At 38.2% G+C, this 19,944-nt stretch overlaps 2 protein-coding genes across 6 annotated transcripts in view; one reads left to right on the top strand and one right to left on the bottom strand.

Moving 5' to 3' along the window:
• Positions 1 to 19,944, top strand: part of GEMIN5 (gem nuclear organelle associated protein 5) — a 45,223-nt gene that overhangs the window by 1,654 nt on the left and 23,625 nt on the right. For 2 of the 4 annotated variants that reach the window (XM_004280994.3, XM_033407925.2), the window contains exons 3-13: positions 271 to 452; positions 3,293 to 3,444; positions 3,655 to 3,774; positions 5,425 to 5,557; positions 6,606 to 6,771; positions 7,641 to 7,853; positions 8,855 to 8,940; positions 12,684 to 12,766; positions 14,135 to 14,271; positions 15,520 to 15,593; positions 16,298 to 16,479. In XM_004280994.3, the coding sequence (XP_004281042.1) occupies positions 271 to 452; positions 3,293 to 3,444; positions 3,655 to 3,774; positions 5,425 to 5,557; positions 6,606 to 6,771; positions 7,641 to 7,853; positions 8,855 to 8,940; positions 12,684 to 12,766; positions 14,135 to 14,271; positions 15,520 to 15,593; positions 16,298 to 16,479 (1,528 nt within the window). The remainder of the gene's footprint in view (positions 1 to 270; positions 453 to 3,292; positions 3,445 to 3,654; positions 3,775 to 5,424; positions 5,558 to 6,605; positions 6,772 to 7,640; positions 7,854 to 8,854; positions 8,941 to 12,683; positions 12,767 to 14,134; positions 14,272 to 15,519; positions 15,594 to 16,297; positions 16,480 to 19,944) is intronic. The other 2 variants (XM_012537165.3, XM_033407926.2) reach the window with 1 other exon arrangement.
• The window catches only part of CNOT8 (CCR4-NOT transcription complex subunit 8), a 48,852-nt gene continuing 35,937 nt past the window's right edge, over positions 7,030 to 19,944 (bottom strand). Inside the window, exon 6 of one of the 2 annotated variants that reach the window (XM_049707839.1) lies at positions 7,030 to 7,107. In XM_049707839.1, coding sequence (XP_049563796.1) covers positions 7,045 to 7,107 — 63 coding nt within the window. In that variant the 3' untranslated portion in view covers positions 7,030 to 7,044. Of the gene's footprint in view, positions 7,108 to 14,541; positions 18,475 to 19,944 lie in introns of those variants that run through there. The other variant, XM_049707837.1, reaches the window with a different exon arrangement.

Genomic DNA, 19,944 nt, shown 5'->3' on the forward strand with positions numbered 1-19,944 from the left:
ACCTAGAGAATGTAGGAAAGGACTCAGTTAATCTTAGTAAGAACTTTGCATTAATCTATCAAAGGAAGAAATTTTTTAAATGGCTTTTTGATCCCCAGTAGCCTAAATTCTCCTTTCATTTGGTTATAATGTAGTCTTGCTCTACAAGTGGTCCTAACAGTATTTATTAAGTACCTATAATGTGCCTAGCATTATACAGGTTAAAAACTAAGTAAAAAAAGTTGAGCATTGACAAATGAAAAGCAAAGATATCTTTGTTTTGTTTTAAAGCATACAATATCAGCATTGCATTGGTCTCCTCTAGTAAAGGATTTACTGGTATCTGGAGATGAAAAAGGAGTAGTTTTCTGTTACTGGCTTAACAGAAATGACAGCCAGCACCTCTTTATAGAACCCAGGACAATTTTCTGTCTTACTTGCTCACCTCATCATGAAGATTTAGTAGCCATTGGGTAAGTACTGTGCCATCTGCACTGATGATCTATTTTTGTTTATGATCTTATTTTGCATTTTCTTTACCTTCTCCTGTCCCTTTATTCTTCAGAGGAAACCATTTACAGGTACTAACCACTCTCCCTTCACCCCTGGTATCATTTATTCTTGTGACCTCTGGGTCCTCCTTGTCTCTCCCATTCTATTTTTGTTTCCTTGGTTTCCATGATACTGTACTTTACTCATTCTTCATATCTGATTTCTTCAGTCAACCTCCAAATGTCAGAAATGTCCTCTTTCATCTTTTTTCCCTCCATACTTACCCTTGGTTATAACATTTACTCCCAAAGTGTCAAGTGACTCAGCTCTGTGTCTGGTTCTCAGCTCTCCCACTCAATTGGGAAAGCGATCTGGCATTGGGATCTGTCTCCCCAGTGATCCCCAAGGTTGTTTCACATGAGCTGCCTGAGAGCACAATCCCCTCTCCTTCACCACTCCATTTACTTCTCTCCCAAAGATGTTCAGTCTCTCTAGTTTGAATACTAGACATAAGCACAAGAATGTAGGAGGAGAAAGTTCAACTGGAGTGGATTCAAGAGACTGGGAGGTGAGGTAGATACACATGTAGACAACATTTCCACAGTTTGTTGTGACAATGTGCATATAGACATGAAGCCAGAGGAGGTGTATGGGGGTCAAGGGAGTATTAAATGGAAGATAACAAAGGCATGTTTTTATGCTGATGCTGAGGCAGAAAAGGGGGAGCCTGTGGCAGGGGTGAACAGTGAAGAATGCATGAGTGATAACAGGAGGTCAAGAGGAAACTGGATCCAGGCCACAATTAGAAAGAACAGCTAAGAATGTGGAAATAGGTGCAAGAAGGTTCACAGATCTTGTTGGAAGAGGAGGGTGTTTCATTCTGATGGCTGCTGATTTTCTTAGTGAGGCAGAAAGAGGTGGAGAAGAAGTCAAAGAGGTGGAGTCAAGTTCAGGGTGGGGAAGGAGCTGGATGCAGGAAGAGGGTATGTAAACAGTCATCTCAGAGAAGAGGAAAATGAACTTACTGAGAGAAACTGCAGGTCCTGTGGTCCTGGTTGAGTGCCAAGCCAAGGATTGTGGTCATGAATTTTAAGTAAACTTCTCAAACTGGCTGAGAAAGGAAATGGTGGGATTCAACCAGGTTTGGGGTTTTGTGGAGTAAATACCCCTGAGAGAAAGGGGGAACAAAGGAGATAAGGGTGTTTTTTAAGGAGTGAATATAATGATGGATCATAAAATCTGCACTGCATGGGGCAAAGGACAGGAAGACAGGTGTGGGTGAGTTAACAGTGAAAATGGAAGGGGTCTGTGATAGGAGGTCTCCATGAAATGGGAGCATTGTCTCAGTGGGAGTACAAGAGAGGGAGCAGAAAGGGTGGTAGGCAGGGGTCAGAGAAGCGTGAATCAAACTGACCTTGAAAGATGAGCAGGAATTCACAAGAAGAGTCTTTCAGGTGCAAGACAATCAAAGAGGATTGAATCAGAATTTGTTTTTAGAGGTTCAAAACAGTCCCTGAAGTCTTGACTGAAATTGTAAAACAGGTTGATCACATGACTATTAGGTTATATATCTTGATGGTTTTCAAAGTCTGTGTCTTCAAAGATTTGATATATTCTATGATTTCATGTTTTTTAAATAAAGCTGTAATGGGGAAAAAAAAATTTTAACAAAAGGAGAAAAATAAATAAAGCTGTAGTGGTATTTTTCCCTGTAGGACCGTCTAGTGTATAGGAAATGTAAACAGGTATGTCCACTTTGGAGAGCAATTTTGCACTTTATAGTAAAGCAAAAATGTGTATATCTTACCATCCTATTACTAGGCATCAAACCTGAAACTGGCTTAAGTGTGTATAAAATTCTTAATAGCATTTTTTGTTTGTAATGGTAGAAAAAAAATGGAAGCCCTTCAAAAGGAAAATGAGTAACTAAACTTGTGGTATATTCATACGGTGGAGTACTATGCAATAGTATAAACAACTGACCAGGAACTAGAGTTACATGTGTCAACATGAATGACTCACAACAAGAATGAGTGAAAAAAAGCAAGCTACAGAAAAACAGACAACATGATACCATTTATATGAAGTTTCTAAATGTACAAAGTAATTCTGTATCTTATTTAGGAATATATACAAAGAAAGGCTAGGATTAATGTAACACAAAATTTAGGAATAGCAGTTTACCTCTGGGGAAGAAAGGGAGAGAGGTTTGACTGGGGTGGGATGTACAGAGGACTTCAACTGTATTGGTAATATTTTTTTTCTTAAGCTAGAGAGTAGATATTTCTTGTATCTGAAATACTTCATCGTTAAAAAAGAAAAAACAAAACTATTACAATTTCTAAGTTTCTTCCGAATTCAAAAAATGACAGCCTTGGAATATCCAGATCTAGAAGTTAGAATTCTGCAGCTTTTGTTAGAAAAGTAAGATCATTTGTAAAAGGAAGGAGATATTTTTAGTTTATGAGGACAAATTCATTTCCAATTAGGGAAATTGCTGGGCCCTGTCAGAACTATTCTTCTGTAAGTTCCCCTTGGGCACAGGCATGGTCCACTGTTTGAGCTTCGTGACAGGCAATGTGTATAGTATAACTTAATGCCAGGAGTTTGGCATGGGGGAGGGTTTTTTTAAAAACTGGAAAACATGAAATAAGTACTTTGGAATAAGGACAGAACAAGATTATTTCTTGCTCTTTTTCCTTCCCCCCACCCCAAATGCACTTAACTTTTAGAAATGCACAATAACTCCTAAGCCAAAATGTTTCCTAGAAAGACAGTCTGTCTTCATTTTTCAGTAATATTTCTAACTCTCGTTTTTTAGCTACAAGGATGGCATAGTGGTTATAATTGACATCAGCAAGAAAGGAGAAGTTATACACAGGCTTCGAGGCCACGATGATGAGATCCATTCCATAGCCTGGTGCCCCCTGCCTGGTGAAGATTGTTTATTCATAAATCAAGAGGAAAATTCAGGTAGAGATGATTTAAGAGGGTTCAGTACTCTTTAGACCTAAAGAACAAACTAGGTAGAATAGTACAATTTGAATTATGTTTAAAACTAGATTTTACAGATCAAATCTATGAAAACAGTAACTAAGTTTCAGGAACCCTTGTAAACTAATTTTTCTTTGATAAGTGCATGTTTAATGCAAACTAAAAACAAAATTACCATCTCTACCCTAGAAGAACTTGAAATCCCCAATGGGAAAGTTATAGCACAAACTCCAGTAAAAAAACGCTGCTACTTAGCCACTGGAAGCAAAGATCAGACCATTCGTATCTGGAGCTGCTCTAGAGGCCGAGGTAAGACTGACATTTAACATTTCCTTTGTGATATAACCTATTATCAATCCAGTAGAAGTAGAAGCTTATTATTTCTTGTTATCCTCAGTGTGTGTCATCTGTCAGAAAGCAGTTCTTTACTTTTCTATCCAGAAAGTTTTAGCCTGGGCTAGAGCTCTCTGCACTCTGAACATCTGGCTTTGGTGTTGGAAATGAGGTTTTCTATTGCATTCACAGAAAGATCACTGTCTGGCCTGGAGGGCAAGATGTTTATTATGAGAATGGGAATATCTGAACTTGGCAAGGCCTGGATCAAAGGAATGGAAAAGATCTCTAGAGCTAGAGCTTTTTTTTTTTTTTTTTTTTTAGAGCTAGAGCTTTTAATGCACAAATGCAGAATTAATAATGTATACCTAATATAGAAGTACCTGTTTAAATGTAAAAGCTCACTTTACCCAAATCACAGAGACCCTCAGTCATAAGCTTTCCCAAACTTCTCTTCGAACAGAACTTTTACCTTAAGTTTATATTGAATAGATTGAGAGGAACTCCAGGCAGACTGAATTCTACCTTTACAGTAAAAATCTAGCTTTTCTCTTTACAGCAGGCTTCTTTCTCCAATTTATGTAAAACCATGGAAGTTTTTTCATCTTTGTCCAAATGCATTAGTACACGTAAAGCAAGTAGCACAGTGCTTGGCACATAGTTAGGGTTCAGTCAGTGGTACCTACTAGTATAATTTTGGAAAGCAGAATTTTTTAAGGTTTGTGGACTGCTTTTGGACACACTTTGGCTGATACTCCCTAGTAGGGACAACATTGGGCTAGGAATCCCTCCAAAAGGGTAATCTCTGAACTTACAGATGTCTAATACAATGGTATTCAATTCTGGTCATGCAGCAGAATCAGCGGGAGGTGCCTACACCCCACCTCGAATCTGCTGAATCAGAATCTCTAGGGGTAGAGCCCTGGCATATGTATTTTTAGAAGCGCGAGTGGTAGTTCTCATACACAGTAGGGACTAAGAACATCTGGTCAGTAGCATGTCAGGAGTGGAGAACTTACCACCGCAACTGCCAAATTTGTCCCCGTTGTTGGATTTCTTGCCAGCTAGAAGATGGAGTCCTACTCTCTGTCCTTCCAACTTTGAAGAATCTTGGGTTGTGTTACCACCTGGGTTCTCAATCCCAGTTGGAACCTCATTTTCCCAGATACACCATATTCTTTTTTTTTTTTTTTTTTTGCAATACGCGGGCCTCTCACTGTTGCCGCCTCTCCCGTTGCGGAGCACAGGCTCCGGACGCGCAGGCTTAGCGGCCATGGCTCACGGGCCCAGCCGCTCCGCGGCATGTGGGATCTTCCCAGACCGGGGCACGAGCCCGCGTCCCCTGCATTGGCAGGCGAACTCTCAACCACTGCACCACCAGGAAAGCCCCACACCGTATTCTTAATGTTTAAGTTGCCGAGACAGCCTGTAAGAGCTTGTTTGACCAAAATGTGCTAGACTAGTATTTACCACTATATGCGTAAATTTCCATGAGAAAATGAGGTCTGAATTCTAAGCAACCAAACTAACAAACTTTTAAACATGAACTGTGTTGTGAACTGCTGCTGGCTTCATGCATGTACTTTCATTGTCTTGACTGTCCATGGACCTTCTTTTAATCTGCAGTGGTGACGACTTTGAAATTGCCCTTTCTGAAGAGAAGAGGAGGGGGTATAGACCCAACTGTTAAAGAGCGCCTTTGGTTGACACTCCATTGGCCCAAGGGTCAGCCAACACAGCTGGTATCCAGCAGTTTTGGGTAAGTCTTTTTGGTCATGCTCTCTGACATATTTTGTTCTGTCTAGCCTCAGGAATTCCTAGGCCTTTCTTTCTAGACACAGAAGATGGAGAAAGCAGTGACTTAGGTTTATATTATAATGGGCCATTTGTAATGGAAAAATCATGGAACTAATACCTGTGCTGTCTAATAAGAGTTGTGAAAAGATCAAATAAGTACGGCCTGGTGGTTAAGTGTGGACTCTGAAGTCAGGCGGAACTGAATTTCAGAATCAATCTGTTACTTACCGGCTGTTCATAAGCAAGACCCTTCACTTTTCTGAGCTTCAGTGACTTCACATGAAAAAAGGGGAGGATATAAGTGTTTCCTCTCTCTTAGGATGATTATGGCCATTCATTAAGCAAAATTTATTGAGCACCAGCTTCTAGTTGCTTGAGATGATAAGTGAATTTAACAGACAAGTTCCCTGCTTTTAAATGAGGTAATACAGGCAAAGCATATAGAAATACCCCAAAGTGTTAGTCACATCCCAACTATCCCCACTGCTCCAAAAAAGACATACTATGTCTTAAAGCCTTTGTGGCTCTGCAAATTATGGTGGCATTTTATAATTAAAGCTTTCAGGAAAATCTGTTCAAAAGGTAGTCCAGTAAAACTGTATGATTCAAAAAGAATGAAAGGATATAGTAAAGCTCCCTTTTTTTTTTTAATATTTCGGCCACATCACACAGCTTGCGGGATCTCAGTTTCCCAACCAGGGACTGAACCTGGGCCGCCACAGTGAAAGCACCAAGTCCTAATGACTAGACCACCAGGGAACTCCAAAGCTCCCTCTCCACCTCTGTCTTCACTACTTGGTTCCCCTCCCCATAGGCAGTGACTTTTTTTTGTTTTTGTGTGTGTTTTTCCAGAGATTATTTTGTGCCTATTTCAGAATATGTAATTTTTATCTCCTTAAAGGAACAATGAACAAATTATTTTGCAGCTGAGGGCCCACACTCTCTGGCCCAAAATCACTTGTTTTCAGATTGCTCATGAAAGAGAACTAATACTTGTTTTTCCTTCACAGAGGCGAACTGCTACTATGGGATCTCACTCAGTCTTGGAGACGGAAATATACCCTCTTTAGTGCTTCATCAGAAGGGCAGAATCATTCAAGAATTGTGTTTAATTTATGTCCTCTACAAACTGAAGATGACAAACAGCTGCTGCTTTCCACATCAATGGACAGAGATGTAAGAACAGCTTATTTTGCATTCAGCACTGTACAGCAGTGATTGAGGACTTGCATGGGATTAGAGGGCTTTTTCAAACCGTACAATATTTCTCACACCTCACCTTGCCCCCGCGTTCCAGGTTCAGAGTTACTGTTACTGATTGGCATTAAATACATTAGCAGCAGAAAAGTAGGGGAAAGCTGAGAAACGACCAAGATGCCTTTTTGCTAAAGCAGGTACAACAAGGAAGAGTAGATGTGTCCATGGAAGGCTGTGCGAGATCATCAAGCCTTAGCTTTCAGATACCCTCGTCTGTCGTTCAGGTAGCAGAGCCATCCCTTCTTGGCACAGTCTCTGTAAGAGACAGTCGGCTTTACTTGAGACACCTTTCTGTTTTACAATAAGCTAGGCTTGTTTGACAGACCGTTCTCTTCCAAGTCACTGTTAAACAAGTGACGATTAAAAACTCAGCACTCCTCTTCCACTGGCTATGATAAAATATTTTGCTTTTGAAGATAACGACTCTGATTCTTCCACTGTCCTGAGGCACCTGTATCTTTTTTTTTTTGAGTCTGCCAAATGAGAAAATTACCAATGCTGTAATACAGTGATACAGTAGAGTGGAAAGGCCACTGAACTCTGGGAAATAGGAAGCCTGGGTTCTAGTTTATTGTGCTCTCTATTCACTTGGCATCTTAGGGAATAAATGTATTCTAAGATCCCTCTGAGCTCTACAATTTATAACTGATTATTTTTTTCTCATTCCTACTGGAATAGTTAAGTTACATTATCCTGATGTATTCTGAGCCCATCCTATTTGAAGTGTTGATTGTTTTCCCTGTTTCTCTGACCTTCTTTATAAAGACCCTAACCCTTCATCTTTTCAGGTAAAATGTTGGGACATGGCCACCCTGGAGTGCTGCTGGACCCTGCCTTCCCTTGGTGGGTTTGCCTACAGTCTGGCTTTCTCTCCTGTAGACACAGGCTGTTTGGCGATAGGCGCTGGTGATGGCATGATCCGTATATGGAATACATTCTCCATAAAGAACAACTATGATGTGAAAATTTTTTGGCAGGGTGTCAAGTCCAAGGTTACAGCGGTAAGGAAGCTTTCTCTGAGCTTGCCACAAACTTTTTTCAAATAACTAATTCTCTTTTAGAGAATACCTATTCATATAAATGAACTCTATTGGGAATTCAGACTTCTTCAAGGGTATTTTCGATGCAATTTGAAAGTGGAACAGCAGAAGGACTCTCTCTGACCAAGCCCATTACATGCCTCCTAATTCAGAAATTTGGCTTTGTTTGTAAAATTAAGTTTTTGTTCAAGTCACACTATTTTCTAATAGTAAGAAATTAGAAATAACCTGGATGTGTATTCATAGGAGATACATTAAATTGTAACCACATGGGGAATAGTATTAAACTATTAAAAGTGATAATGTAGATCTTTCTTTGATGTGGGAAAATGTTAATGATTCATGAAAAATGCAAATTACAAAACATGGAATGCAGATTACAAAACAATACGTATAATTTTTTTGTTTTTCTTCGAAGTGATATCTTTGTTGTGGCTATTTAGTCTAAAAGCAATAAAGGTTTGTGATTCAAAACGAAAACCACAGTACAGAAGTGTAGGAAGCAAAAAATGTTTCCTACCCCACCCTTGACTCCATTCTCCCACTTCCATCATCCAGAGAACCACTGTCGACAGTTTGTGATGTATCTTTCCAAGCTTTGTTAATGATGAATAGAATCATATTTTCTGAATTGTTCTGGAATCTTTTATTCCCCACTCAACAATGTATCATGCACATCATTTAAATGTTTGAACCTATTTTTGTTTTTTCAATTATATATAAAGTTCAACCACAAAAAATGTCTAGAAAGATACAGAATTGGCAATGGGGTGTTTGGATGGTGAGATTACAGGTGACTTTTACTTTGTTTTTAATACTTCTTTGTTTCTCTCTTTTAAATAATGAGAATTTGTTACTTTTAAAATTAGAAGACAGAAAGAACAAGAAAGTTTTCCAGCTGAACACTTGAAGTATAACCTAAGGATTCCCTTAACACTGCCCCTTTCCTCATTTTTTTGTAGCTCTGCTGGCACCCAACCAAGGAAGGCTGCTTAGCTTTTGGAACTGATGATGGAAAAGTGGGATTGTATGACACCTACTCCAACAAGTAAGAAATAGACGATTCCTATTTAGCCCATTGACCAAATTGTCAGTGAGTTAATTTTGAGTTCATAAACCTGGATGTATATCATAATAGGCCTGGGAAGCATCTTTAAGATTCTAACTCTGAGTTTAGGCTTAGAACTCAGAATTTTATTTAAAAAAATTTTTTCAGGTGATGGTGGTTCAGCCCATCTGACCTGTGGGAACCACTAAAATAAACCATTTGCTTTTGTTTTCCCTCAACATTTTTTTTACAAAAGTTTTCAGACATCGAAGAATGTTAAAAGCCGAGAACAAAGAACATCTCTGTACCTTCCATCTTGATTTACCAGTTGTTAACATTTTGCCATACTTGCCTTATTTGTCTACACTTAACAAAAATTAACAATATCCATAATATGAGCTAATATCCAGTGCATATACAAATTTCCTCATTTGAGCCAAAAACGTTTTCCTGAGTGGTTTTTTTTTTCAAACTTTTTTCAGTCAGGGATCACACATTGTATTTTGTTATGTCTCTTTAGTCTCTTATTCTAGAATAATCCCCCACTTCTTTCCATAACATTGCCTTTTCAATTTGAAGATTCCAGATAAGTTGTTTTGTAGCATATCCTGCATTTTGGACTTCTTAATTCTTTGTGGTGACTTGTAACTCATTTCACTATTCCCTGTATTTCCTATATTCCTTGTATTCCCTGTATTTCCTATAAACTGTCTAGAGCTGCACTGTCCATTACAGTAGTCTTTAGTCACAGGTGGCTACTGAGATGTGCTGAGTGTAAAACATACTCGAGAGTGCAAAGGCTTAGTCCCCAGAAAAGAATGTAAAATGCCTCAGTAATTATTTATTTTCACTATATTTTAAAAGATAATACTTTTTATATACTGAGCTAAATAAAATACATTCTTAAAATTGAATTTCACTGGTTTCTTTTACTTCTGTTAACTTGGCTACTAGAAAGCTTTGAGTTGCAGATGTTGCTCACAGTATAAATCTACTGGGCACAGCTATTCTAGATGCTTGATTAGATTCCAGACCTGCACTGTTCAGTTTGGTAGCCACTGGCCATGTGTGACTATTTATAGTTAAAGTAATTAAAATAAATAAAATTAGAAATTGAGTTCTTAGTTGCATGAGCCACACTTCCAGTGCCCAAGGGCCATATTTGGCTAAGGGCTACTTTATTGGACAGCACTGTTCTAGGCCAGGGATTAGAGAATTATGGCCCATGAGTTAAGAATAGTTTTATCTTCTGAAATAAATGAAAAAGAAAAGAATATTTCACAATGTATGAAAAGTAAATAAAATTCAGATTTCTCTGTCCATAAGTAAAGTTTTATTAGAGCCCAGCCACGCTCTCTTTTTTTTTTTTTTTAGCCACGTTGGGTCTTTGTTGCTTTGCATGGGCTTTCTCTAGTTGCAGCGAGTGGGGGCTACTCTTCATTGCAGTGCGCGGGCTTCTCATTGTGGTGGCTTCTCTTGTTGCGGAGCACGAGCTCTAGGCATGCAGGCTTCAGTAGTTGTGGCACACGGACTCAGTAGTTGTGGCTCGCGGGCTCTAGAGTGCAGGCTCAGTAGTTGTGGCGCACGGGCTTAGTTGCTCCGCGGCATGTGGGATCTTCCTGGACCAGGGCTCAAACCCGTGTCCCCTGCCTTGGCAGGAGGATTCTTAACCACTGCGCCACCTGGGAAGCCCCACACTCATTTTTTTTACCTCTTGTCTGAGGCTGCTTTCATGCTACCACAGCAGAATAAACGAGTTGTGACAGAAATTGCATGTTTCACAAAGCCTGAAGCACTGACTATCTGGCCCTTTACAGAAAAAGTTTGCCTAAAGATCATTTGCATCTAAGTGAGACTCATTCATTATACTGTGCAGCTAACCTTTTTATATGCCAGTTTTTTAGGTACTTATGTATAACTGAATACGCATTAACTATTTTTCTTCATATCTAGCTTTTTTTAAAAAGGCTACACTATTTCAAAGAAGTATTTAATAAAATAAAACTATATATCAATTTAAATAGGTTTGTGACATCACAAAACTGCTGACTAATTCTGGTAAATTACTATCGTTTGGTTATTGTAAGCTGAATATCCAAACTGATACCAGCAAAGGTATGTAGTAGGAGGAAGGATGTTGCTGTAGGTACATTGTTAGTATTCAGCCAGAAATGCTTATTCTACTTCTTTCAGCCAAAGAAAAATTGGTTCATTGTCTAGAGTGATAATGATAAATGTGTCAGATACATGGAAATAAAGAAGTCAACAGCTAAGTTAGTTCAGTCATAGGTTCTAGAATCCTGGAATTCTAAAATTATACAAAGAATACAGTGTATGTTAAAGGTAATAACCGCACTGCCCTGTCCTGACACATCACATATTATTAATCACCACAGCAACCTTCAAAAATACCCTGAAGAGCAACGTTTCTTTAAAAAAAAAAAAAATCAAAAACTCAAAAAGAACTACCATATGATCCAGCAATTCCACTCCTGGGTATATATCCAAAAAAAACAAAAACACTAATTCGAAAAGATACATGCACCCCAGTGTTCATAGCAGCATTATTTACAACTGCCTAGATATGGAAGCAACCTAAGTGTCTATCAACAGATGAAAGGACAAAAAAGTTGTGTGTATACACACACACACACACACACACAATGGAATAACGACTCGGCCATAAAAAATAATGAAATTTTGTCATTTGAAGCAACCTGGATGGATGTGGAGGGTATTACGCTAAGTGAAATAAGTCAGACAGAGAAAGACAAATACTGTATGATGTCACTTATATGTGAATCTAAAAAGTACAACAAACCAGTGAGTATAACAAAAAAGAAGCGGACTCACAGATACGGAGAACAAACTAGTGGTTGGGGTGGGGTGGACTATAGGGGTGGGGGAGTGGGAGGTACAAACTATTGGGTGTAAGAGAGGCTCAAGGATGTACTGTACAACATGGGGAACAGCGCCAGTATTTTGTAATAATTAAATGGAAAGTAACCTTTAAAAACTGTAAAATAGGGCTTCCCTGGTGGCGCAGTGGTTGGGAGTCCGCCTGCTGATGCAGGGGACACCGGTTCGTGCCCCAGTCCGGGAAGGTCCCACATGCCGCGGAGCGGCTAGGCCCGTGAGCCATGGCCGCTGAGCCTGCACGTCCGGAGCCTGTGCTCCACGATGGGAGAGGCCACAACAGTGAGAGGCCCGCGTACCGCAAAAAAAAAAAAAAAAAAAGAATGTGATGTTAACGACAGGGTAAGCCAAAAATGACTTCCAGTCTTTTACTTGAATATAAGGTGGATACATCTGCATGGTGATAATATATGCTTAGCAGTAACCTTAGTTCTGGGCTTAACAGTTTGCATTTTCTGTCTTGTCCTGTTTTTCTCTAGTTGTGATAGCCTTTACACTGGTATATAACTACAGTAATATTAGAATATTTGACAGAGATGGAGAGATTGATCCCAAGCTGGCCAGTTGGGGAGGTTAATAGCATTCTTTTACTGCGTGAAGTATGTTTGGGACTTAATTATTTTGTTAGTAGCTATCATTACATGGTATATTATTTAAGTGTTTGCTTGTTTACAGTCAGTTATTTGGAGAAGGGTACTGTTAAATTATTTTTCTTTAATATCAGCAGCTAAGTTTATATAACAGGTAACTTTTTGAAAAAGATGGTCTGTTTTCCACTATATCTTTCTGTTTTAAGTCTTTCTGTTTGTAATCCCCCTTCCCCCCAGGCCTCCACAGATTTCTAGCACATATCACAAGAAGACTGTATACTCATTAGCCTGGGGGCCACCGGTACCCTCCATGGCACCCGGTAAGTGTGAGTCATTCTGTAACAAACGTGAGAGTATTCTCTTTCTTTCAACTTAATCCTAGGATGTGCAACCTGGAAAGAGTCATAAATATTCTAATGCAGTGGTTACTTAAGCAAGCTGCTATGTCCCCAGGGGTCCATGAGGGCAGTTGTAACAGGTGATAAATTAGAAAGCATTCACCCAGAATAAGCCTCTCCAAACTCCAAACTAAAGCATATTTGATCTCTTTGAGCTGAATTTTTTCATTGTGAATATAGTTATCTCATGCTTGGTCCTGATACCTAGTCTAATGATTTTCACTAAAATTTGCTATCACCTTTTAATTTTATCAGAATGATAATGTTGGGAATTCCCTGGCAGTCCAGTGGTTAGGACTCTGTGCTCTTACTGCCAAGGGCCCAGGTTAAATCCCTGGTCCGAGAACTAAGATACCACAGGCCATGCAGTGTGGCCAAAAAAATAAATAAATAAAGATAAGCAATTTATTAAAAAAATAAATTTAAAAAAAGAATTATAATGTTAATGATCATCTGTTTTCACCTACAGTTAAAGCAAACTTAGAATTTCTCAAATGATCTCTTGTTGCCTTTGATGTATTCTGACCCTTTTCCTTTTCTAACCCCTCAGCCTTATATTTCTCTTTCGTATGCCTACAGTGGTAGGTCTTGCAGAATTTTAAAAATGAATGTGTTCAGCAAAAGTCTTTGGTAATCTTTTCTTCACCATATATAATGGAACATCTGTAAATTTCCATAATAATGTAAACGTTTACAGTGTAAATCATCAGAACTCAAGCAGCATTGCAGTGGTAGTTCATTCATTCATTCATTCAGCAAACGTTGATCCTTGATTTGTGCCAAGCATAGTTCTAGCAGTGGTGAAAATAAAACTTGCCCTTACAGAAACCCACCAGAACCACTGTTTGCTTCTTAAAAATCAACAGGATGATTGCTGTAACACCAAAGAAATCATTGCTTTGAGTACAGCTTCTTACAGTTAGTCATAGCAAGTCCTGCAGCTCCATATATTTAAATGCCCAAAGAGTACTTGTCGGTAAGAGAAGGTAAATTCCCCAAAACTTTGGAAACATGTTTTCTGATCCCAGCTTTGGCACCCCTACTATTTTGAGTGGCAGAAGAATGTTTAAAGCAAATATGTTGTATTATAAATATTAATGTAGAATTAATATACCGTTTATTTCTGCCCCCAACAACTGTGTTCAGATGCAAAGAACAGTGACTTTATTCCAATAAATTAATGTAATTCTTTTAAAACATCTCATAGTATGATATGGTCATACTATAGCAACAAATAGTTAAGCTGGTGAAGTACAAAACGGATACGCTTTCTTTCCTTATCTCATATAGGAGGAGAAGGGGACAGACCTTCCCTCACTTTATACAGCTGTGGAGGGGAAGGGATTGTCTTACAACACAACCCCTGGAAGCTTAGTGGAGAGGCCTTTGACATCAACAAACTCATCAGGGACACCAATTCAATCAAAGTGAGTTCTTGTGGTCTAAAGTCTTCTCATGATCTCTCCATCTTCTTGGCTTCTCATCTTGCATGATAAATGCCATTATAAGAGGTATCCATTATGCTCAGGCAGATTTCAAGCGTCTCTCAATTGCAATGGTGATTTATTATAAACTTTCTGATCTTGAATATAAAGCAGCCTTTTCACGCCAGCCACTTTCTCCAGAGTGAGGTATTCGTAAAAATAATTTTTTAATATGGTATTCAAGTGCAGATACAAGGTATTTTGCTCAAGACAGAATTGTCATTTTGTTTTTAATTTTTTTAGTGAAATAATTACAGATTTATACAAAAGTTGCAAAAATAATACAAATAATTTCCTTATATCCTTGACTGAGATTTCCACATTTAGCCACATTTTCTTTACCATCCTATCAGTGTATCTGTATGCCAGAACTGTCTTTTTAAATGAAACCATAAATGTTGAGATTTCCTTACTCTTTCAAATGAGCATTTTTTACTGTTGCTCATTATTTTGTATGGCTAGCATAAAAATAACATTTAATCATAAATTGAATTATTTTTGTTGACTGTATTCCTTCATGTCTTAAATGTCATCTGAACATTAACATTCAATAATGAATAAAAGAAACAAAATTCCTATTCTTAACAAACTTTTAGTTTTGTGACAGTTAAATGTATGGATCAGAGGCTCATATAAGGAGTTTGGGCTGGAAATAGAAATTTGGAGTCTCTTCACATGAATGGTAGCTAAAGAAGCTGCAGGTATGTATGAGGTGATCTAAAGAGACACGTAAGAAAAGAAGAGGGCCCAGGCAGCTTTGGGGAACACCAAAAAAAGTTAGGAAAAAAAAAAGATTCTGGAAAAGAAACAGAAGAGATAGGAAGAAAAAAGTGTAGTGTGTATGACTTCTATTAAAAAGGCAACGACCCCCATGTTATCAAAGCCAATGGATATGTTTCATGTCTTACTGTGGGATAAAAATCATTTTAATTAAGTTCATTTCACAAGGTTAGACACTGCAGACATGTAGTATTTACTGGCCTCTCTTTTTTATCCCATTTAGGAAATCGTATTTCAAACAGTTGCTCTTAGTACCTCTTTGGCGAATTATGTAGATTATTTATAAGAATGGCTGTTGTACAATTAGAACATTTTTAAACTAGGGATTTTCTTTTTTTTCCCCACACTGTCATCACTGATGTGTAAGAAGAACAATGTTTTCAGTCAAGATTGGTTTGTTTTGCTTTCTAGTACAAATTGCCTGTACACACAGAGATCAGCTGGAAAGCAGATGGCAAAATCATGGCTCTTGGCAATGAAGATGGGTATGTGTTTGTTTCTTTATAAAAAAAACTTTGTAATTGCGCATATATTTGATCACAAGCTAATGCCATCTGTAATGTTAGTTGGGAAAACCTAGTTGTGTTTGATGTTCTGACTTATCCTTGATATCCTTAAATGACTCAGCTCTCTGCATCTTTGAGAACTGCAAAATAAGTTAAATATTTTCAGCCCAAAGAGTACTCAGCTCTACTCTGTGTTTTGGCTGTTGTGTGCTTCACAGAACCCTCATCTCCAGAATTAAACTGCCTAAATCTCCCTTCATTTTTTTTACAGTAAACCTAGGCAGAAATGCTTTTTAGGCCTCACCATGCCCTTTCCAACATCTTTTTCTTTTGTTTTTGTTTTTTTGGGTTTTTTTTTTCCCCCTTTCCAATGTTGATCATAGTAACATAGCCCTATTTCAGCCATTTGTTTATTAATTCTTCTTTTAGCTTCTCCCTTGCACCATTTATTATAAGAGCCTGATAAACACAACTTTCCAGAGATTGTTGAGATTTGTGAAAACTGTTTGAAAGACTACTTTTTGTGTCTGGTTCTTTGTGAGAGAGTAACCTCTGCAGTTTATATAGGGTTATCCTATTCCATTTCACCTTTCTTTGACTGATGGGATGAGGGAGATACCTGTTTGCATTGGACTGTAATTTGAGCATCCATCTTTCTTGTCTTGGTGTGTTTCTTATTCCAGATCAATAGAAATATTCAAGGTTCCTAACTTGAAACTGATCTGCACCATCCAGCAGCATCACAAGCTTGTGAACACTATTAGCTGGCATCATGAGTATGGCAGCCAGCCAGAGCTGAGCTATCTGATGGCCTCTGGGTCCAACAATGCAGTCATTTATGTGCACAACCTGCAGACCGTCATAGGTAACTTTGGTTTCTTTCCATATTGGGGGTGGTATATGTGTTCTGCTACTTCTTGTTCCAATTTCTGTGCCTTTTTCCTTTCTTTTCGGTATTAAAGTAAATACTACTTTTATAATTTTTCTGCTTTCAAAAGTAGTATATTCACTTTATTTAAAATACAACAAAAGTTTCAAACATGACAAAATTCCCTAATCCCATCCCTCAGTAAAAACCAGTGTTATTAGTTTGCTGCATGTTTTCTCCAGATTTTCTAAAGTATAGTTATTGCTATAGTTATTCCAGGCCAGGGGTAGGGATATGACTTTTCATCTTGTGTGAAACTGTCGCTCTCCAAAAAGATTTTGCCAGTTTATATCCCCTTCCCTCAGTGTTTCCATGTGTGACTGCATCTAATTCTCACAGTCCTGGGAGGTAGGTTTTGTTATCTTCATTTTCCTGGTTAAATTGAGGCTCAGAGAGGTTAGCTCACTTCCATAAGTCCCACAGCTAGTATATGATAGAGCCTAGATTCAAACCCAAATTGTCTAATTGCAGAGTCTGCATGTGTTCTAGTAACTACTAGTCCCTGCCTGGCACGTTGATCTTTTTCATATTTTCATATGATGTATTCCTTAATGAATCTTAAACTTCTCTGAATTTCTTCAGCACCCAGAAGAACCATAATAAGTGGTCAGAGGCACCTGTTCTTTTAATGTGAAGGAGATGTAGTTACTTTTTTTTCTAATATGAAGAAATTATAATGTGACACTAATCTGTTTCCAAAGTGCTGGAGAGTATGTGCTGTCAACCATAGTGAAAATTTCAAGTTGACATTTTAAATTTCTCTAGAACTAATTTCCAGTGATTTCCTGAGAATCTTTATTTGTAATAACAAAACAATTTTTATTCTAGCAGTGACTCTCTCAAGTTAAAAGGAATATAGGAAAACTAATAGTGTACATAGATTTTGCTAATAATAAATAGCAGACAGTTTGTAACTAATAAGCATGATATGTTAGAAAGCTTATCCTAGTCCTAATTCCAAATTAAATATCTACTTTGGCAAAGGACATAAACTTAATTTTTTTAAACTGAAGTATAGTTGATTTACAATATCGTATTAGTTTTAGGTAGACAACATAGCGATTCAGTATTTTTATAGATTATGTCCATTTAAAGTTATTATATGGGCTTCCCTGGTGGCGCAGTGGTTGAGAGTCCGCCTGCCGGTGCAGGGGACGCAGGTTCGTGCCCCGGTCCAGGAAGATCCCACATGCCGCGGAGCGGCTGGGCCCGTGAGCCATGGCCGCTGAGCCTGCGCGTCCGGAGCCTGTGCTCCGCAACGGGAGAGGCCACAGCAGTGAGAGGCCCACGTAGCGCAAAAAATAATAATAATAATAAATAAATAATAAAGTTATTATAAAATAATGGCTATCTTTCCCTGTGCTATACAATATATCCTTATTGCTTATTTATTTTATATACAGCTTTGTACCTCTTAATCCCACACTCCCATCTTGCCCCTCCCCTCTGCCCTCTCCCCACTGATAACCACTAGTTTGCTCTCTGTATCTACGAGTCTGTTTCTGTTTTGTCACATTTATTCATTTTATTTTTTAGATTCCACATATAAGTGAAAACATACAGTATTTGTCTTTCTCAGTCTGACTTATTTCACTTAGCGTAATATCCTCTAGGTCTCTTTTGTTGCAAACAGCAGAACTTCCTTGTTCCTTATGACTGAGTAATATTCCATTGTACATATATACCACATCTTTATCCATTCATCTGTTGATGGACATTTAGGTTGCTTCCATATTTTGGCAGTTGTAAATAATGTTGCTATGAACATTGGAGTACATGTATCTTTTAGAATTAGTGTTTTCATTTTTTTTTGGATATATGCCCAGGAGTGGAATTGCTGGGTCATATAGTACTTCTATTTTTAGTTTTCTGAGGCACCTCCATACTGTTTTCCATAGTGGCTGCACCAGTTACATTCCCACCAATAATGTACTAGAGGAAAAAAAAAAGAGAGAGAGAGAAAAAATAATAATAATAATGTACCAGAGTTCTCTTTTCTCCACATTCTCACCAACATTTGTTAGTTGTGTTTGTGTTTTGTTTTGTGTTTTTTGTTTTTTTTTCTTTGGCTGCATTGGGTCTTCGTTGCTGTACACGGGCTTTCTCTAGTTGCAGCAAGTAGGGGCTACCCTTCGTTGCGGTGCATGGGCTTCTTATTGCAGTGGCTTCTCTGTTGCAGAGCACAGGCTCTAGGCGCGTGTGCTTCAGTAGTTGTGGCACACGGGCTCAGTAGTTGTGGCTCACGGGCTCTAGAGCACAGGCTCAGTAGTTGTGGCACACAGCCTTAGTCACTCTGCAGCATGTGGGATCTTCCCGGAGCAGGGCTCGAACCCGTGTCCCCTGCATTGGCAGGCGGATTCTTAACCACTGTGCCACCAGGAAAGTCCCTATTTGTGTTCTTTTTGATGATAGCCATTCTGACAGGTTTGAAATGATGTGATTGTGGTTTTGATTTGCATTTCTCTGATGATTAGCGATGCTGAGCATCTTTCCATGTGCCTGTTGGCCATATCTTCTTTGGAAAAATGTCTATTCAGGTGTTCTGCCCATTTTTTAATTGGGTGGCTTGTTTTTTTGACACTGAGATCTATGAGCTGTTTAGGTATTTTGGAAATAATCCCTTATCAGTCATTTGCAAATATTTTCTCCCATTCAGTAGGTTGTCTTTTCGTTTTGTCCATGGTTTCCTTTGCTGTGCAAAAGCTTTTAAGTTTAATTAGGTTCCATTTATTTATTTTTGCTTTTGTTCCTTTTGCCTTAGGAGACTGAGCCAAAAACAATACTGCTATGATTTATGTCGAAGAGTTCTCTTCTAGGAGTTCTAAGATTTCAGGTCTTACATTTAGGTCTTTAATCCATTTTGAGTTTATTTTTGTATACGGTATGAGAAAATGCTGTAATTTCATTCTTTTACAGGTAGCTGTCCAGTTTTCTCAGCATCACTTATTGAAGAGCATTAACTTAATACTTAAGAGCAGTGCAGATCTTTTTCTACTGTAATACTGTCACCCTAGTTTGTTTTTTTATTTCATATCTACTGAATAATAGAAAAAGGAAAAAAATGGCCAGAATCCATTTCATTTTATTTTTACCTTCTTATATTTAAATAATTGAGACTTAGAGGAAAGTTGCAAGAATAGTACAAAGGACTCCCATATACCCTCTCACAGATTCAACAACTTATATTTTGTCATATTGATTTGTTCTGTGTGTGTGTGTATGTATGTATTTTTCCAAACTGTTTGTGTTGCATGTGTCATGCCCCATATCCCTTAATATTTGTGTATTTTGTAAGAATAAGGCTATTCCCTTACATAACCATAATTCCATTATAAACTTCAATTAATTTAATACAATAGTTTGATCTGCCATGCTTATTCTCGTGTTGTCAATTGATCCAAT

This window comes from Orcinus orca, chromosome 3 (genome assembly GCF_937001465.1).
Source record: "Orcinus orca chromosome 3, mOrcOrc1.1, whole genome shotgun sequence".
Taxonomy (NCBI): domain Eukaryota; kingdom Metazoa; phylum Chordata; class Mammalia; order Artiodactyla; family Delphinidae; genus Orcinus; species Orcinus orca.